Genomic DNA, 19,517 nt, shown 5'->3' on the forward strand with positions numbered 1-19,517 from the left:
TCTGACAGTGAGAATTGTCCAAGGGCAAGGGTAGCCTCATGAAGGTAAGCAGCCTTCCCGTCAATATCAGCATCTCACACAGAGAGCACTTGTCAAAGATGTTGTATACTCTTATACTAAAAGGGAATTTAGTAAAGTGACTTTTGAGAGTCCTTTCAAATCTAGAATTTATGAAATATAGTTCCAATTACCTTGCTTTTCTTTTCTTTCTTTTTATTTTTTTTTTATTTTTTTTTATTATACTTTAAGTTCTAGGGTACATGTACATAGCGTGCAGGTTTGTTACATATGTATACTTGTACCATGTTGGTGTGCTGCACCCATCAACTCGTCAGCACCCATCAATTCGTCATTTACATCAGGTATAACTCCCAATGCAATCCCTCCCCCCTCCCCCCTCCCCATGATAGGCCCCGGTGTGTGATGTTCCCCTTCCCAAGTCCAAGTGATCTCATTGTTCAGTTCCCACCTATGAGTGAGAACATGCGGTGCTTGGTTTTCTGTTCTTGTGATAGTTTGCTAAGAATGATGGTTTCCAGCTGCATCCATGTCCCTACAAAGGATACAAACTCATCCTTTTTCATGGCTGCATAGTATTCCATGGTGTATATGTGCCACATTTTCTTAATCCAGTCTGTCACTGATGGACATTTGGGTTGATTCCAAGTCTTTGCTATTGTGAATAGTGCCACAATAAACATACGTGTGCATGTGTCTTTATAGCAGCATGATTTATAATCCTTTGGGTATATACCCAGTAATGGGATGGCTGAGTCATATGGTACCTCTAGTTCTAGATCCTTGAGGAATCGCCATACTGTTTTCCATAATGGTTGAACTAGTTTACAATCCCACCAAGCCTCGCTCTATCATCCAGGCTGGAGTGCAGCGGCATGATCTCGGCTCACTGCAACCTCCGCCTCCCAGGTTCAAGTGATTCTCGTGCCTCAGCCACCCCACTTCAGCCATCCCATGCCTGGGATTCCAGGCATGCACCATCACGTCCAGCTAATTTTTTTTGTACATTTAGTACAGACAGGGTTTTGCCATGTTGGCCAGGCTGATCTTGAACTCCTGGCCTCAAGCGATGCGCCCACCTCAGTCTCCCACAGTGCAGGGATTACAGGCATGAACCACCGTGCTCAGCCTTACCTTGCTTTTCAAATGAAGGGAATCTATATTCTACCTTCGATCCCAAGATATTTTATTAAAATTTTAATTACAAATATAAGGAGTATTGATGAAATATACTACACTCAGGCTTGATTTAATCTAACAATTTTAGCTACATAACTTTATCTCACTAAGAAAATGTCACTGCTGAGCCAGTCTAAAGTTGCCACAAAAAGTTTGCTTTTGTTCTTTAAAATGTTAATTGAAAAACAATATATTTAGGAGGTACAACGCGATGTTTTGATACATGTATACAACGCAGAATGATTAAATCAAACTAATTTTTGTTCTTAATCATGTAGAAATTTCTGGTATTTTTAGGCATTCTCGATGAAAGCAACTTCAGACAGGCTCATCAAGAACACTCCCTTAGCAAACTGTAGTTACAGAACTGAATTATTAGATGAAGCTAAGGCAAAATATGGTACATTTCCTTCAGTTATTAATTTATACAATGTACCTCTTTTAATTGCCTATGAAAGACTTACCAAGGCTAATCATGTTAGGTACTGATCTAAGTGTTCTACAGGCATTTACTAACTTAAACGTCACAACAATCCTATGATACAGTTAATATTATTACTACCATTTTACAAATTAGGAAACTGAAGCCCCAAAAGGTTAAGAAATTAGCTTGAGCTGCACTCTTAGCAATTCTGCCTAAATCCCAACGTAGGGCACAGTACTATGACAGCACAAAGGAAGGTGTGTCCAATTCCATCTGAAGAACTCACAGAAGACCTTATAGTGGTAACATTTGAGTTAGATTAAAAATAAATGTGCAGACAGAGGCCTGTATGGTGTGTGGTATATGGCTTACACAAAGTGCAAATTAATTTGTAAATCTGGAGAACAATAAATTCTGTATGGCTGCGAAAGGGTGTGTAAGTGTGGCAGAGGGTTTGGTCAGGAACAGATTTTTAAAGGACCATGAAATCATTTGGATTTTATTCCACGGGCTTAAAGAAGTTACTAAAGGTTCTTAAGTATGTAGATGACTCAGTCAGATTTTCATATTAGAAAAATTAAACCAGATAGCATACAAGGGGAAGAGAGTCAGAGAGACCACATAGAAGGCTCCTGCAATAGTCCAGAAAAGGTGGTGTATATATATCACAAACTTCCTGAATATCAACTTCTTACCTTTACCTTCATGGTTTTGATGTATCTAACACGTCTTACCTTTTTCTTCATGGCTGTATTTGGTAGCACCCATCTGCAGATATAAACCAAAAAACAGTTTCTATGATCCAATTCCCTTAGAAATTGAAATTAATGAAATATAAATAAACACGGAGGTACAAAAGAGCATGTTTAGTACAACAGCTGAGTACAGCTGTGTGGGACCTGAGATGAATAGAGGCCTCATTTTCCTAAATTATAAAACTGTGCGTATGCTCCCTATCTCCTAAGTAGAAGTTCAAGAGAGAACTCCTAGGAAGATGTATTTAGGAATACAAATCAGTCATTAAAATTCAAGATTCAATTTTTCATCATCTTAAATTAATCAAAACAATGCAGCTGCTTTAATCAAACAATATCTTCTATTTCTAAAAAATAGAGTATATTGATATCCTCTATTTGAGGACTGAATATTGAATATCCTCTATTTATAAAAAGCATTCAGCCTCCTAATTTTAAAATCTGGAAGTATCTTTTTAGTCCTTCAGCTGTCCTTCCAAGCCCTATTTCACTCATCACAGGCACAAAGTAGATATAACATAAGTCTCAAATTCAAGTACAAATTGGCACAGAAAGCACCCTCAAGCCACTGGTCTCTGACCTGGAAATGCAAATCTTCTTCCTAGTCTTTCCATCCCCAACCTGGTGACAGCAAATCTCCTTTACTGATAATTCAAAGCAACTCAGAACTGCTTTAATTAGAACACTCCCCCAGCACCACCACCAGGAGTATCAGCCCCTTCCCAAGGGTTGTTTCTGCCCAGTTAGCACCAATTCGCTTTCCAGTTTATCCTATCGTCCAAAGCATAATACAAATCAACATTACATTACTGGTAAATCAAAGCAATTTATCATGGGGGGGGTGGGGAGAAGTGTTCTAATTCACAATACTCTCTTCAATTTGAACACCCCCACTTCCAAGTTTGACATAATACCCTTCACCCACCCAAGCGATCCTTCCGGTTCCCCTAGTGGTGGATCCATTCTCGGCCCCAGATTTTCTTTCTCCATCGTTTTCTCAGAGTCAGATTCTTCCATTGCGCAACAAGTCCTTTCCAGTCCCTTCTAAATCTTCAGTAGTCTTTAGGGTTTTTTGTTGTTTGTTTTCTTTTTCACCCCTCAACCGCGTATTCTCATCCCTATGGCCCTCAGGCTTGCTCTATTCTTGCCTCCGCCTTTGTCCACTGGGGGGCCACTTTCCCCACGGTTACCTTTATCTCCCCAAACCTGGCCTCAAGGCACAGCCGAGCTAGCTAGCTCTAAGGCCAAGTGATTCCGTGGTACAAAGTAAGAGTTGGAGAATGACAGGAAAAGAGAGGTGGGTTGGGGTTCGTCCCGAGTTTGGGCCTCAGGCCCCAAGGTCTGGCAACCCAAAGGTAACTTCACCCGCAAAGAGGTGAGGACCGCGAAGGCGGAGGAGGCAGAAAGAGCTGACCCGTGCCGTAGGCACTAAGCGGTGAAAGCCTGAGTTGGCTCGTTGCTTCGGAGCCCGGCCGCTCGGAGAGTCGGCCAGCGGAGGCGGTAGTTACGACCTAACCGCTCGCCCTTCAGGAACCCAGGTATCTCACCGCAGCCACCCCACTGCAGGCCAGGATCACGTGGGCATCTGCCGTAAACCCGGAGTCTCTCACGTGACTGACGCTACCAAAGGGATGGGTGGGCTGGGAAGAATACCATAGAGACTGCTCCGGGAAAGCCAGAGTGCCGTCTGTCATCGTCACGTGGCCTTGGCTCAGGCTCCGCGCCTCGGGCGGGGTAGGGCGCTGGGAGCCTTCAGCCTGTTTCGTGTGGGTGGGCCTGGCACCACTCATCCGCTATGGAGAATTAAAGGAGCCGCTGGCAATTTCAGTGCCTCTGAGCTTCTCTCTTTTACTGCTGGTTACCGGTAATGGTTTTTGACGGGGAAGACTCAGCATTCTTTGCCTTCCTGCTTTTTATTGATTCTTGCAATCGAGTTTGTAATTAAATGATTAATACATCCAAAGCGCTAAGAACTCTGTCTTCCACATAGCAAGTGCTGTATAAATTATCGTTATTGCTGAAACCAGGGATTCATCAGGAATTTTAACACACGCATTCATCTTCCCACTTGTTTAAAACAGGAAGTACAGAAAATACCATAGTAAGAAGTCAATAAATAAAGTCTAGGGCAGGGGGTGGTGGGTCATGCCTCTAATCCCAGCACTTTGAGAGGCTGAGGAGGGAGGATCACTTGAGGTCAGGAGTTCAAGACCAACGTGGCCAACGTAGCGAGACCCCATCTATAAATAAGTAAAGTCTAGAATTGATAACAGAAAGACTACTGGTAGGGGTATGCACACCAGGAAAAATGCCCAAAGGGGTTCAAAGATGTTGCTTTTGGAGAGTGGGGTAGGGTTAAGGATGTGATATATCAGGGGACTATTATTTTTTATCTGAAGCCCTTCTGTGCTATATATGTTTCTACAATGTATAAATGATATATAATAAGATAATATGACAATTATATTTAATATAATCAATTAATACTTAATATGTTATAGATGCTATTTTTAATACATGTGTAGTTTGTTAATTATATGATTTATAATTAATATATATGATATACTACATGTATTATTTATACATAACTGTGTACATATATTACTTTGAGAAGAAAAAATGGGAAGGAAGGAAGAGAAGGGTACTATTATTGAAACTGCCTTTGCAAAAACTGTAACTGAGGAAATTATGACAGCGAAAGAGATCAGACCTAACCGACTCTATCTTACATCTAACCTTTAAGGTGTCCTTGTTCATTCCTGTGTATAGGCCGAACTAACCTTGGGAAGGAATTTAGTTTATAGTTTAACTCTGATACAAAATTAATAATAGCCCTTCCGTCTCCTCCCACCCACCCCCCCAAAAAAAAACCTTCTTACCTGGGAACCAGTCAGCCTTTGCAGGACTAACAAATTAACTACAAGATTAGAAATTACAGTTTAGGGGCCATGCAGCCTCCAGTTGCAAGGGTCTGAACCTCCCCAGATCGCTCCCGGGAATAACATCACTGTTGTAAAACCTAAGATCACTGTTTGATATATTTTGCAGACCCTGCATTTTGATGCACCAGCTTGTGATACACGAGCAGGGTAGGGAAGTGCTGGGCAGAGAAAGGCGGGTCCCTGGCTAGGGCTCCACCCTCGAGTCTGTGCCCAGGGACCTAGGTGAGGATAGGCACTCCTGCCTTCCCACCCAAATGTTATTTTCACCCCTAGATGTTGCCATGGGGTCAGAGCCCCACAGCCTGCCTGTCTGCATACTCCCCCTAGAGGTTCTGAAGAAGCGAGCCATTCCCCCTGTGGCATGCCCTGCAAGGAGGATAGGGGAACTTTCCCCATTTCACTTACAGCATTCAGACCAGTAATCTGGCCCAGACAGTTCTGTGAACCCACCCAGGAACAGAGGATAGCAAGAAAAACTCACTTAGAGCCCCCTATGATTCCATATCCAACTCAACCAGTCAACACTCCCTACTTCCCAAGCCCCTACCCACCAAATTATTCTTAAAAGTTTCAATGCCCCGAGACTGATTTGAATAATAAAACTGCAGTCTCACCCACAGGTGGCTCTGCATGAATTACTCTTTCTCCATTGCAATTCCCCTGTCTTGATAATCAGCTCTGTCTAAGCGGCAGGCAAGGTGAACCCATTGAGCAGTTACACTGTCTGCTCCCACACTTTCCACTTGAGGTCCTGTGTGATTTGTTTTCTCCACAACTGCCTTGCCTCAAGAAAAAAGTTATTCTACACGGATTAGTGATCCTTCACTCTATCACTAGCTAATCTTTTGTTTCCTTCCAACCAACTACCCCCAAACAAGCTTCCATCTGGCTTTCCTTGTCTGATGAAAGATCCTGAGTCCAAAATCAGGAAGTCACTTTAGATTCACTGTCCTCCATATGTGTCAATGAGACCAGGTCATGATCAGTCTGTTTTCTACTGTCTGCCTGCTCTTATTCTTACTGTTGCTCTTTTTATTCCAGCTATCATAATCTCTGGCCTAGACATCCACAATAGCCTGCTAAGTGATTTTCCCACAGTGGCAGCTCCGAAGGGATTGGGAGTGAGTGAGTTGATCTTCATTAATCATCTCATCCCCCCAAAAATTTGATGTAATTAATATGTGCTTGCTTTCTAAAGGCAGCTTTTAAATATGTCTTCCAACACCTACTGCCCCCAGGCTTCACCAGCCAAACTGGCCCCTTAAACCACTCTTTTATAAAAATTTACTGTCTCGGCTAGGCACGGTGGCTCACGCCTGTATTCCCAGCACTTTGGGAAGCCAATGTGGGGTGATCACCTGAGGTCAGGAGTTCAATACCAGCCTGGCCAACATAGTGAAACCTCATCTGTACTAAAAATACAAAAATTAGCTAGGTGTGGTGGCACGCACCTATAATCCCAGCTACTCAGGAGGCTGAGGCAAGAGAATCACTTGAACTCAGGAGGCGGAGGTTGCAGTGAGCCAAGATCGTGCCACTGCACTCCAACCTGGGCAACAAAGCAAGTTAAAAAAAAAAATTTACTGTCTCCCTGTTGCTGCCAGTATCCTTTTCCCCCTCCTTCAAACCATCCATCCTCCCTAAAAGCTGCTCAAGTGATCCTTTATTTTAATTAATTAATTAATTAATTAGTTTTTGTTGAGACTGGGGTCTCACTTTGTTGCCAGACTCAAACTCCTGGTCTCAAGGGATCTGCCCGCCTTGGCCTCCCAAGGTGCTGGGATTAAAGGTGTGATAAAATTTCTTATTGTCGTCGTTGTAGTTGTTGTTGTTGTTTTTGAGACAGGGTTTTGCTCTATGACCCAAGCTGGAGTACAGTGGCACAATCATGGCTCACTGCAACCTCAACTTAAGTACTCTCTTAAACCACAAATCAGAGGAGACTACTTCTGTACTTTAAAATCCTCCCATAACTTAAGGAAAAAGTGTGTCAACACAAGGACCTTCAAGATCTGGCCTATAGCAACTTATCAGCTATATTTCTCTACCCACATTCACTACCTCACAAGCTTCATAAGGAACTGCTGGTAGTTGCCTCAAAGTGCCAAGAGGCAAGAAGTAAGAAGAGGAAGGAACAGATAAAGAAGGGGAGAGGAGGGGAGGGATGAAGAAGAAAAGGGGGAGAAGTGGGGAGATGGGAAAGAGGGAAGGAATAGAGGGGTAAGGAGAAGAGGAAAAAGGAGGAATAGGGATAGGAGGAGGGGAATGGAAGAAAGGTAGTGGAAAAAGATTGAGGAACTAAATCAAATAAGTATAGATTCCAAATAATGGTGAATAGGGCCAATGTGCAATGCATTCCTATTGTAAATCAAAAATAAAATACCAAGGTTCCTCAACCATTTGAATGTACTTTCACCTCGGCCAGGGCGCTCTTTAAAAATGTAACCTGAGAGACTTTCTGGCCATGACAGGAAGTAGGGATCGAACATGCCTCATTGTATTTCTCCGGCTTTAACATCAACACAGACCTTTAGATCTGATAAGAAGCATTTACATTCTATTCTCTCTGAATCTGCAGGCTTCATCTGCATGATTAAACTTTAGTCTCCACAACCTCTTATCTTAACCCAGACATTCCTTTCTATTGATCCCAGTTCTTTAAACTCAACCAATTGTCAACCAGAAATTTTTTCAATCTACCTATAAGCTGGAAGCCCCCCCTCCTACCCCACTTGGAGTTGTCCCACCTTTCTGGGCCAAACCCATGTATTTCTTACATGTATTTGACTGAAGCCTCTTGTATCCCTAAAATGTATAAAACCAAGCTGCTCCCCAACCACCTTGGGCACTTGTTCTCAGGATCTCCTGAGGACTTTGTCACAGGCCATGGTCACTCCTATTTGGCTCAGAATAAATCTCATCAAATATTTTCCAGAGTTTGACTCTTTTTGTTGATACTATATAGTCTATCAGTTAAGATTCTGGTTTCTACCCAGGTACCTTTGGCTACTTATTTTTCACGTTTTTATTCTTAAAAAAGAAACCTTACATACATAGGAAGCAGAGGTCACTTTTTATTTTTGTAGAATTAATTTTTAAACTTTTAATTATAGGTTCTTTTCAGAAAGAGTGAACTAAACTCTATTACTCACACATTCATTCAACAAATGTTTATTGAGCAGCCATTCAGCGCCAGGAACTGTGTTGGACAACAGGGATACAAACATCACTCTATTTCAGGTTCCACTGCCTGTCAGATGCTTCTGTCTTAACACTTCAGCTCCACTATATACACACGAACGTCAGCATTCTGTTTGTCTAGATCCCAACACGTATATTTTTTTAACCATCCATCTCAGCAAGAAAAAGTAATACAGGCCCCCAACAAATCCTTTAATAAGTTTCCTTTTACGCCCTAAATTCAATCTAGTTACCTGTATCTGCAAACATGCTCCTGAGTCTCCAGTACTCAAACTGTCACTTGTAAGTTGCCTGCCCTTCTCCTACTCCACCCTTCCCTTCTTCCTCTTTTTCCATAGCTCACTGCTACTTCCCAGAGCACCTTAAGTTTACGCCTACATACTGCTAGCAACTCTTTTCTCCCCATTCCCACATCATGGCTTAAAATGTCACAAAGTGTTCTATTTAACAAGATTTAAGGACTTGATTGATGAAAACTTAAGGTCGGGCCTTTCAGTTTCCAATCCTAGGTATAAGGAGCTTAGAAGTCAACACTCCATGTTAACAATAAGTAAAAAAACGAACAAACTGAAAAATCAACAATTATTCTTAAATCCTTTAGAGAAGTGAGGCCACAGGACAAACAGCTGCTGCCAGAATTGGGGAGAGAGGCAAATACAGATAATGACAAGTTTCCAGAGCAAAATTCCATGAGCAGAAGCCTCCCTGGGAACCATTACCTAGGTAGAAAAACCTGAACTGTCAGAGGTGTTTGAACCACAGCAACTCCATCTTTAGTAGGGGTTGGGTAAAATAAGGCTGAGACCTGCTGGGCTGCATTCCCAGACAAGGCATTCTAAGTTACAGGATGAGATACAAGGTCAGCACAAGATACGGGTCATAAAGACCTTGCTGATAAAACAGGTGGCATTAAAGAAGCCAGCTAAAATTCACCAAAACAAAGATGGTGACGAGAGTGACCTCTGGTTGCCCTCACTGCTACACTCCCACCAGCACCATGACAGCTTACAAATGTCATGGCAATGTCAGGAAGTTACCCTATAAGGTCTAAATAGGGGATGCATGAATAATCCACCCCTTGTTTAGCATATCATCAAGAAATAACCATAAAAATGGGCAACCAGTGCCCCTTGGGGCTGCTCTGTCTATGGAGTAGCCATTCTTTTATTTCTTTACTTTCCTAACATCTTCCTTTCACTTTATGGACTTGTCCTGAATTTTTCTTGTGAGAGATCCAAGAACCCTCTCTTGGGATCTGGATCAGGACCCCTTTCCAGTAACATCTTTCTGGCAACCACCAAAGGGACTATACTGCAGAAACACCTAACCCAAAGGCTAACTTTGGGCAAGTGATAGGATCCAGTAACATCTTTTTGGCAAACCTCAAAGGGATGATACTGAAGAAACACTCCAACTCAAAGGAAATAAACTGCAGCACTGATTGTCCCATTTTGGGTAAGTGGTGGAGTACCCAGGTAAAGGATGCGATTGGGTTAGAGGCCTAATTTAGAGGAGTTAGAGTATCTCATAAGACAGAGTAGGTTAGAGGCCCCTCTTAATAAAAGGCAAGGACACTTGACCAACCTTGGGTTAGAGGCCCAACCTAGGAGGGTTAGGGTCCCTTCTAAGACTTAGAGGGTTAGAGGCTCCTCTCAGTAAATTCCCTTTTGGCTAAGAATGGGTTTGGCACTACAGAATGTTAACTGCTATTCTCTTTGGAATAATCTGCCTTGCAGCTTTTGCTGTGGGTGACAGGATTAGGCATGTACAGGACAGTGGGATATGGGGAGCCTTTTTCTTCTCAAAAAGGGGAAAGTTGAGAGCTGATGGGACTGCTGGAAAATATCCCTTCACAATCGAAAAGTGGCCATCTGAACTTTTGATTCAGTGTGGCTGCAAGGGATAAGTCTTTCACTTCACCTCCCTGCGCTCTTCGCCTTCCCCACCCTGCCACAGGCAATACTTTTCTTTCTCTCCTTTCTCTTTCCTATCTTTTCTATTACTCAGGGTGACTGTCTTGCCCAGAGACCACGAGTTGAAACTCCTGGTCAGAGGTTGGATTAATGATGATGGGGCCCAATCAGGGGCAAGTTTGGGCCTTGCCAGTTTGATTTTGGGTGATAAGCACAGTGGCTAATGTCTACGTTTTGTCATATGTATTTTGCTCTGGCCAGAACAGAAAATGATAATTTTCCTTTGTGTTGCAACTTGGCCCCCAGTGCTATGGTGCAGCAAACTGGTTCACCAGGTTGAATCAGGGAAAGGAAACACAGAAGCCTGGGATGCTGGCAAAAGGGCAAGAATTTCTTACAACTCAGACTCCTGGCCTCTCTCTCTCTCTTTCCCTTCCTCCCTCCCTCTCTCTGTCTCTGTCTCTATGCAAACCAGTTGAAAGAATGGTAAAAATCACTGTTTATTGCCTGTGTAATGTTTGATTAATGGATAAAAAGGATTTATGAGGATTTGTTAGGCTAGTCTTGAGCTGTAGCAATTCTGGTGTTCTTCATGTGTCTTTCTGTATTGTTCTGTCATGAAGGAGGGGTACCTTAGGACAGAACATGGGCCTAGGACCCCAGAGCCCACTATCCAAGATGGCCCAGAAAACTGGTTACAAACTTTGCTACAGTTCCCTGAAAAAAACTGGATGAGGTTTCCCTCTTGCCTTGTATGTCCTTGGAAACTTGACATTGAAACAATGTGGCCATGCTTTTCTTTTTACAATAGTAGCCCAGGTTCAGGTTTTAATTCCTGGTTTGCGGAATGAGTCGTTTATCTTCTGTCTGTCTGTGTAGTTATATGTGTTATGTGTGTTTAATATAAAAGTTTTAATTAATGAGTTTAATAATAATAAGAGCTTAAATTAAATATTTTGTCAGAAAAGTAAAAGTGTAATGCTTTTTATTTAGTTCATGCAACTTAATCTTTGGGAAATAAAGACAGTTTTAAAGGTTATTGGTAAAATAAAAATATCTTCTAAAATGTAAGCATTTGGTCTAAATTAAGCAGGTTAGATATTAAGTTTGCTAAATGCTTTAAGGCCATAAACTGCTTCTTTGACTTTTAAAAATTGTTCAATTTACCTAGCTTGGACATTAGATTCTAGATAAGGCCTGGGTGCAAGTTGAATTAGCCATGCTCCTTAGCTATACAAAGAAGATTATAAAGAAAAGACATTTTCTAAAACAAAGGGTGTTGTATGGTAAATTCTTGTCCTAAAATAAAATGAATGTTTGTTTGACAAGAGCAATGTTTAGGACAAGTCAGAAAGTCCAAGCATGTCATAGATGGTCTGTATAAGTCATGAAAGAATTTGTCAAAGAGAATTTATGCAAGAAATGTGCAATTTAAAGGTGATTAGCCCTCCTAAATACTTCATAAAATGCCACTGTGACTCTTAACTGTAAAACTTGCCTGTTTTACAGCTAGGTAAGGCCTGAGACACATAAAATTAGAGACTAGAGAGAGTCATACCTTATCTACACTTCTGTCTGAGTCCTAGGCTCCACACCTAGTACATAATTAAAATCCCAAACTTACCAAGGTTTTCATAGAATATAAAAATTGCCAAACTTAACATTGTAACACATAATGAAGACTATTAAAGAAACAGTCCTACATGTAAGACTTGTAAGGAAAGTGAATTGTGTTTTTGGTTAAAAATAAATAAATAAATTAATTAATTAATTATAAAAAGTCATGGGAACGTGGATTTTTTTTTTCCTAAAGGGTTAAAGGATTGTTTTAAGTTATGATAAAGCTAAAGGTTTAAGCAAGTTGTGGAAGGTTCATGAAAAACTAATAAAACTAATTGTAAAAGAGATTCTGTATGTGGACATTGCCTAAAATTAAAGGGTATTATTCAGTTTTTCTGTAAATTTAGCATTGGAATAAAAGCGCAACAGGTTTTTCTTAGAGCAAAAACATGCTTATGATCTGCTCTTAAACAAAAATTTGTAAAGGTTTTAAAAGGTTTATGAAAATCTTACCTTATGGTCAAACTGATTAAGATTGATTATATTTGTCTATAAAGTTTTATTAAGAGTTGGGTTTGCATCATTCTCAGCAAACTAACACAGGAACAGAAAATCAAACACCAAATATTCTCACTCATAAGTGGGTGCTGAAAAATGACAACACATGGACACAGGGGAGGGAACATAACATACCAGGGCCTGTTGGTGGGTGGGAGGCAAGGAGAGGGCTAGGATTAGGACAAATACATAATGCTTGCAGGGCTTAAAACCTAGATGATGGGTTGATGGGTGCAGCAAAGTACCATGGCATATATACACCTATGTAACAAACCTGCATCTTCTGCACACGTATCCCAGAATTTAAAGTATGTTAAAAAATAAAATAAAGTAAAATAAAATGAAATAAAATAAAATAAAATTGGGTTTGACATCAATAATGCACTAATGCAATAGTGACATTTGGCTTATTTGGTATAAAAGTTATACAGGAAGCATTATCAAATACAAAATGGTATTTGGTTTTCTTTGGGCTGTATTTCCCTATAAATGTGTTTTTGGCATGTTTTGAAATTATGGATAACTATAATTCTGATATGACTTTGTGTATGTTATTAATAATTATAATTGTTACATAAAATCATTGTATGTCACAGAGGTAACCAAATTTCTTTGTGAATTGTGTTATTGTCTTTTTTTAAATGTACATTAAGTTCTGTGGTACATGTGCAGAATGTGCAGTTTTTTTACATAGGTATATACATGCCATGGTGGTTTGCTGTACCCATCAACCCATCATCTACTTTAGGTATTTATCCTACTGCTATCCCTCTCCTAGCCCCCAATGCCTAGACAGGCCCCAGTGTATGATGATGTTCCCCTCCCTGTGTCCATGTGTTCCCATTGTTCAAATCCCACTTATGAGTGAGAACATGTGGTGTTTGATTTTCTGTCCTTGTGATAGTTTGCTGAGAAAGATGGTTTCCAGTTTCATCCATGTCCCTGCAAAGGACATGAACACATGCTTTTTTATGGCTGCATAATATTCCATATTGTATATGTGCCACATTTTCTATATCCAGTCTATCATTGATGGACATTTGGGTTGGTTCCAAGTCTTCACTATTGTGCATACTGCTGCAATAAATGTATGTGTCATGTGTCTTTATATTAGAATGATTTATAATCCTTTGGGTATACACCCAGTAATGGGATTGCTGGGTCAAACAGTATTTCTGGTTCCAGATCCTTGAGGAATCACCACACTGTCTTCCATAATGGTTGAACTAATTTACACTCCCACCAACAGTGTAAAAGTGTTCCTATTTCTCCACATCCTCTCCAGCATCTGTTGTTTCCCGACTATTTAATGATTGCCATTCTAACTGGCGTGACATAGTATCTAATTGTGGTTTTGATTTGCATTTCTCTAATGACCAGTGATGATGAGCTTTTTTTCATATGTTAGTAGGCTGCATAAATATCTTATTTTGAGTAGTGTCTGTTCATATCTTTCGCCCACATTTAGATGGGGTTATTTGTTTTTTTCTTGTAAATATGTTTAAGTTTCTTGTAGATTCTAGATATTAGCCCTTTGTCAGATAGATAGAGAGCAAAAATTTTCTCCCATTCTGTAGGTTGCCTGTTCACTTTGATGAGAGTTTCTATTGCTGTGCAGAAGCGCTTTAGTTTAATTAGATCCCATATGTCAATTTAGGCTTTTGTTGCCATTGCTTTTGTTGTTTTAGTCATGAAGTCTTTGTCCATGCCTATATCCTGAATGGTTTCACCTAGGTTTTCTTCTAGGGTTTTTATGGTTTTAGGTCTTATGTTTAAGTCTATAATTCACATTGAGTTAATTTTTGTACAAGGTGCAAGGAAGGTGTCCAGTTTCAGTTTTCTGCATATAGCTAGCCAGTTTTCCCAACATCATTTATTAAATAGGGAATCCTATCCCTATTGCTTGTTTTTGTCAGGTGAGTCAAAGATCAGATAAACATGACACCATTCTCAGTTGAGAGAAATGTAAACAAATGTAAAGATGCAGAATCAAATCATATCTGCATAAAATTAGCTGTGTTACAATACTGTACTACTATAATAATTTCATAGTCACCTCTTGTTGTCTTTGCAGTGGGCTCAAGTGTTTTATCACTTAAAATGCCCTGTGACACTAATTATCTCTGCATAAGGAGTTTATCTCTCCAGAAAATTGGCTAACAAAGTAAAAAGTGATCTGTCAGAGTTCTCACTTATTTTTTTTTAATCGTGTTTACTGCAGTATTGTGTAACCACCTGACAGGTTCTTCCTGCCCACTGCACAAAGACCACAGCACTACAATAAAGAAAAAGTTGAATTGACATGCCACATCAGAAACTGAGTTATTACTCAAATCAATCTCCTGGAAGGCTCCTAGGTTAGGGGTTTTTCCAAGGCAGTTTGGGGGAAGGGGTGGAGGTGGCTGGGAAATGGTTGTTTGCTGCTAATTGGTTGGGGTGCAATTACAGGGGTGTGGGAAATGATCCTTCTTCAGGCTGAATTTCTTCTGGATAGGGCCACAAGAACCATCATTTGGTGAGTCCATGTGGAGCCATGGGTTCCAGACATACACAAAACCTGAAAAGATATCTCAAAAGGCCAATCTTAGATTCCACATTAGTGATGTTATCTTGTGATCTCTGGAATAATGGCTGGCAATCTTTTATGTCTACACCTTAGCAGAATTCAGGCTCCTTTCCTTCTCCTAGCCTAGTGGTCTCTCATTAGGTTTACAAAGGCAGTTGAGTTTTGGTGAAGGGCAATTATCATTTAAACTATAACCTAGATGTTTTCCAAAGCTAGCTTGGCAGTTTGAAGGCTAAAGGCCAGAGGAGAGTTGGCTAGATCAGATCTTCCTCGCTGCCATAATTTTCTCACTGATATAATTTTTACAAAGGCAGTTTTAGTTGTAAACCTTGAATAATGACATGGGGCCTATACAAAGTTCCACTAGTGATGCTGGAAGTGCTCCCAAGAAACATAGAAAAGTAATTACATTACAAGAAAAAGTTGACTTGTTTGATGTGTACCATAGATTGAGGTCTGAAGCTATGGTTGCCTACCATTTCAAGATTAATAAATCCAGTGTAAAGACCACAGTAAAAATTAAAAAAAGAAAAGAAATTTCATGAAGTCGTTGCTGGAGCTATGCCAGCACGCATGAAATCCTTGCACCTTTTGCAAAATACTTTTTTATATTGTAATGAAAATACACTTTTTATTTGGGTGCTGTGTTGCTATAAGCATTGCATTCCTACAGACTTCAATATGATCTGACAACTTAAAGCAAAAAGAATGTGAAAGACCTGAAGCTGAAGAATTTAATGCCAGTAATAAATGGCTTGATAAACTTAGAAAGAGGTTTGCCTTCTAAAATGTTAAGATAGCAGGAGAAGCAGCTTCTGGCAATCAACAGACACAGAGGTCCCAGACACCATTAAGAAAATCATTGAGGAGAGAGGATATCTGCCTGAACAACTTTTACTGCAATGAATGTGCCCTATTCTGGGGGAAAAAGCCACAAATGATATTTATTGGTAAGAAAGAGAACCGGGGGGTGGAGCAAGATGGCCGAATAGGAACAGCTCCAGTCTCCAACTCCCAGCGCGAGCAACACAGAAGACAGGTGATTTCTGCATTTTCAACTGAGGTACTGGGTTCATCTCACAAGGGAGTGCCTGACAATCTGTGCTGGTCAGCTGCTGCAGCCCGACCAGCGAGAGCTGAAGCAGGGCGAGGCATCACCTCACCTGGGAAGCGCAAGGGGGAAGGCAATCCCTTTTCCTAGCCAGGGGAACTGAGACACACAACACCTGGAAAATCGGGTAACTCCCACCCCAATACTGCGCTGTACCAAGGATTTTAGCAAATGGGCACACCAGGAGACGATATCCCACACCAGACTGGAAGGTTCCCACGCCCACGGAGCCTCCCTCATTGCTAGCACAGCAGTCTGCAATCTCGCCACAAGGCAGCAGTGAGGCTGGGGGAGGGGCGCCCGCCATTGCTGAGGCTTAAGTAGATAAACAAAGCTGCTGGGGAAGCTCTAACTGGGTGGAGCTCACAGCAGCTCAAGTAGTCCTGCCTGTCTCTGTAGATTCCACCTCTGGGGACAGGGCACAGCTAAACAACAATAACAACAACAACAAGCAGCTGAAACCTCTGCAGATGCAAACGACTCTGTCTGACAGCTTTGAAGTGAGCAGTGGATCTCCCAACACGGAGGTTGAGATCTGAGAACTGACAGATTACCTGCTCAAGTGGGTCCCTGACCCCTGAGTAGCCTAACTGGGAGACATCCCCTTCTAGGGGCAGACCAACACCCGACACCTCACAGGGTGGAGTACACCCCTGAGAGGAAGATTCCAAAGCAAGAATCAGACAGGTACACTTGCTGTTCAGCAATATTCTATCTTCTGCAGCCTCTGCTGCTGATGCCCAGGCAAACAGGGTCTGGAGTGGACCTCAAGCAATCTCCAACAGACCTACAGCTGAGGGTCCTGACTGTTAGAAGGAAAACTAACAAACAGGAAGGACACCCACACCAAAACCCCATCAGTACGTCACCATCATCAAAGACCAGAGGCAGATAAAACCACAAAGATGGGGAAAAAGCAGGGCAGAAAAGCTGGAAATTCAAAAAATAAGAGAGCATCGCCCCTGCAAAGGAACACAGCTCATCACCAGCAACAGATCAAAGCTGGACGGAGAATAACTTTGACGAGATGAGAGAAGAAGGCTTCAGTCCATCAAACTTCTCAGAACTAAAGGAGGAATTACGTACCCAGTGCAAATAAACTAAAAATCTTAAAAAAAGAGTGGAAGAATTGATAGCTAGAGTAACTAATGCAGAGAAGGTCATAAACGAAATGAGAGATGAAAACCATGACACGAGAAATATGTGACAAATGCACAAGCTTCAGTAACCGACTCGATCAACTGGAAGAAAGAGTATCAGCGATTGAGGATCAAATGAATGAAATGAAGCGAGAAGAGAAACCAAAAGAAAAAAGAAGAAAAAGAAATGAACAAAGCCTGCAAGAAGTATGGGATTATGTAAAAGGACCAAATCTACGTCTGATTGGGGTGCCTGAAAGTGAGGGGGAAAATGGAACCAAGGTGGAAAACACTCTTCAGGATATCATCCAGGAGAACTTCCCCAACCCAGTAGGGCAGGTCAACATTCAAATCCAGGAAATACAGAGAATGCCACAAAGATACTCCTCGAGAAGAGCAACTCCAAGACACATAATTGCCAGATTCACCAAAGTTGAAATGAAGGAAAAAATGATCAGGGCAGCCAGAGAGAAAGGTCGGGTTACCCACAAAGGGAAGCCCATCAGACTAACAGCAGATCTCTCAGTAGAAACTCTACAAGCCAGAAGAGAGTGGGGACCAATATTCAACATTCTTAAAGAAAAGAATTTTAAACCCAGAATTTCATATCCAGCCAATCTAAGTTTCATAAGTGAAGGAGAAATAAAATCCTTTCCAGATAAGCAAATGCTTAGAGATTTTGTCACCACCAGGCCTGCCTTACAAGAGACCCTGAAGGAAGCACTAAACATGGAAAGGAACAACCGGCACCAGCCATTGCAAAAACATGCCAAAATGTAAAGACCATCGAGGCTAGGAAGAAACTGCATCAACTGACGGGCAAAACAACCAGTTAATATCATAATGGCAGGATCAAGTTCACACATAACAATATTAACCTTAAATGTAAATGGACTAAATGGTCCAATTAAAAGACACAGACTGGCAAACTGGATAGAGAGTCAAGACCCATCAGTCTGGTATATTCAGGAGACCCATCTCACATGCAGAGACATACATAGACTCAAAATAAAGGGATGGAGGAAGATTTACCAAGAAAATGGAGAACAAAAAAAAGCAGGGGTTGCAATACTAGTCTCTGATAAAACAGACTTTAAACCATCAAAGATCAAAAGAGACAAAGAAGGCCATTACATAATGGTAAAGGGATCAATTCAACAGGAAAACCTAACTACCCTAATTATATATGCACCCAATACAGGAGCACCCAGATTCATAAAGCAAGTCCTTAGAGACTTACAAAGAGACTTAGACTCCCATACAATAATAATGGGAGACTTCAACACTCCACTGTCAACATTACACAGATCAAAGAGACAGAAAGTTAACAAGGATATCCAGGAATTGAACTCATCTCTGCAGCAAGCAGACCTAATAGACATCTATAGAACTCTCCACCCCAAATCAACAGAATATACATTCTTCTCAGCACCACATCGCAGTTACTCCAAAATTGACCACATAATTGGAAGTAAAGCACTCCTCAACAAATGTACAAGAACAGAAATTATAACAAACTGTCTCTCAGACCACAGTGCAATCAAACTAGAACTCAGGACTAAGAAACTCAATCAAAACCGCTCAACTACATGGAAACTTAACAACCTGCTCCTGAATGACTACTGGGTACATAACGAAATGAAGGCAGAAATAAAGATGTTCTTTGAAAACAATGAGAACAAAGATACAACGTACCAGAATCTCTGGGACACATTTAAAGCAGTGTGTAGAGGGAAATTTATAGCACTAAATGCCCACAAGAGAAAGCAGGAAAGATCTAAAATTGACACTCTAACATCACAATTAAAGGAACTAGAGAAGCAAGAGAAAACGCATTCAAAAGGTAGAAGAAGGCAAGAAATAAGTAAGATCAGAGCAGAACTGAAGGAGATAGAGACACAAAAAACCCTCCAAAAAATCAATGAATCGAGGAGTTGGTTTTTTGAAAAGATCAACAAAATTGACAGACCGCTAGCAAGACTAATAAAGAAGAAAAGAGAGAAGAATCAAATAGACGCAATAAAAAATGATAAAGGGGATATCACCACCGACCCCACAGAAATACAAACTACCATCAGAGAATACTATAAACACCTCTACGCAAATAAACTAGAAAATCTAGAAGAAATGGATAATTTCCTGGACACTTAC

General features: G+C 40.9%; 1 protein-coding gene across 3 annotated transcripts in view; it reads right to left on the bottom strand.

The window, feature by feature from the left end:
* The window catches only part of RRAGB (Ras related GTP binding B), a 41,289-nt gene extending 37,302 nt beyond the window's left edge, over positions 1 to 3,987 (bottom strand). Inside the window, exons 1-2 of one of the 3 annotated variants that reach the window (XM_007991857.3) lie at positions 3,302 to 3,987; positions 2,356 to 2,389 (exon numbers count right to left, since the gene is read on the bottom strand). In XM_007991857.3, the coding sequence (XP_007990048.1) occupies positions 2,356 to 2,389; positions 3,302 to 3,393 (126 nt within the window). In that variant the 5' untranslated portion in view covers positions 3,394 to 3,987. The remainder of the gene's footprint in view (positions 1 to 2,355; positions 2,390 to 3,301) is intronic. The other 2 variants (XM_007991854.3, XM_007991856.3) reach the window with 2 other exon arrangements.
* Between the last annotated feature and the right edge of the window lie 15,530 nt (positions 3,988 to 19,517).

The sequence above is a fragment of the Chlorocebus sabaeus genome, chromosome X (assembly GCF_047675955.1).
Source record: "Chlorocebus sabaeus isolate Y175 chromosome X, mChlSab1.0.hap1, whole genome shotgun sequence".
NCBI classification, from domain to species: domain Eukaryota; kingdom Metazoa; phylum Chordata; class Mammalia; order Primates; family Cercopithecidae; genus Chlorocebus; species Chlorocebus sabaeus.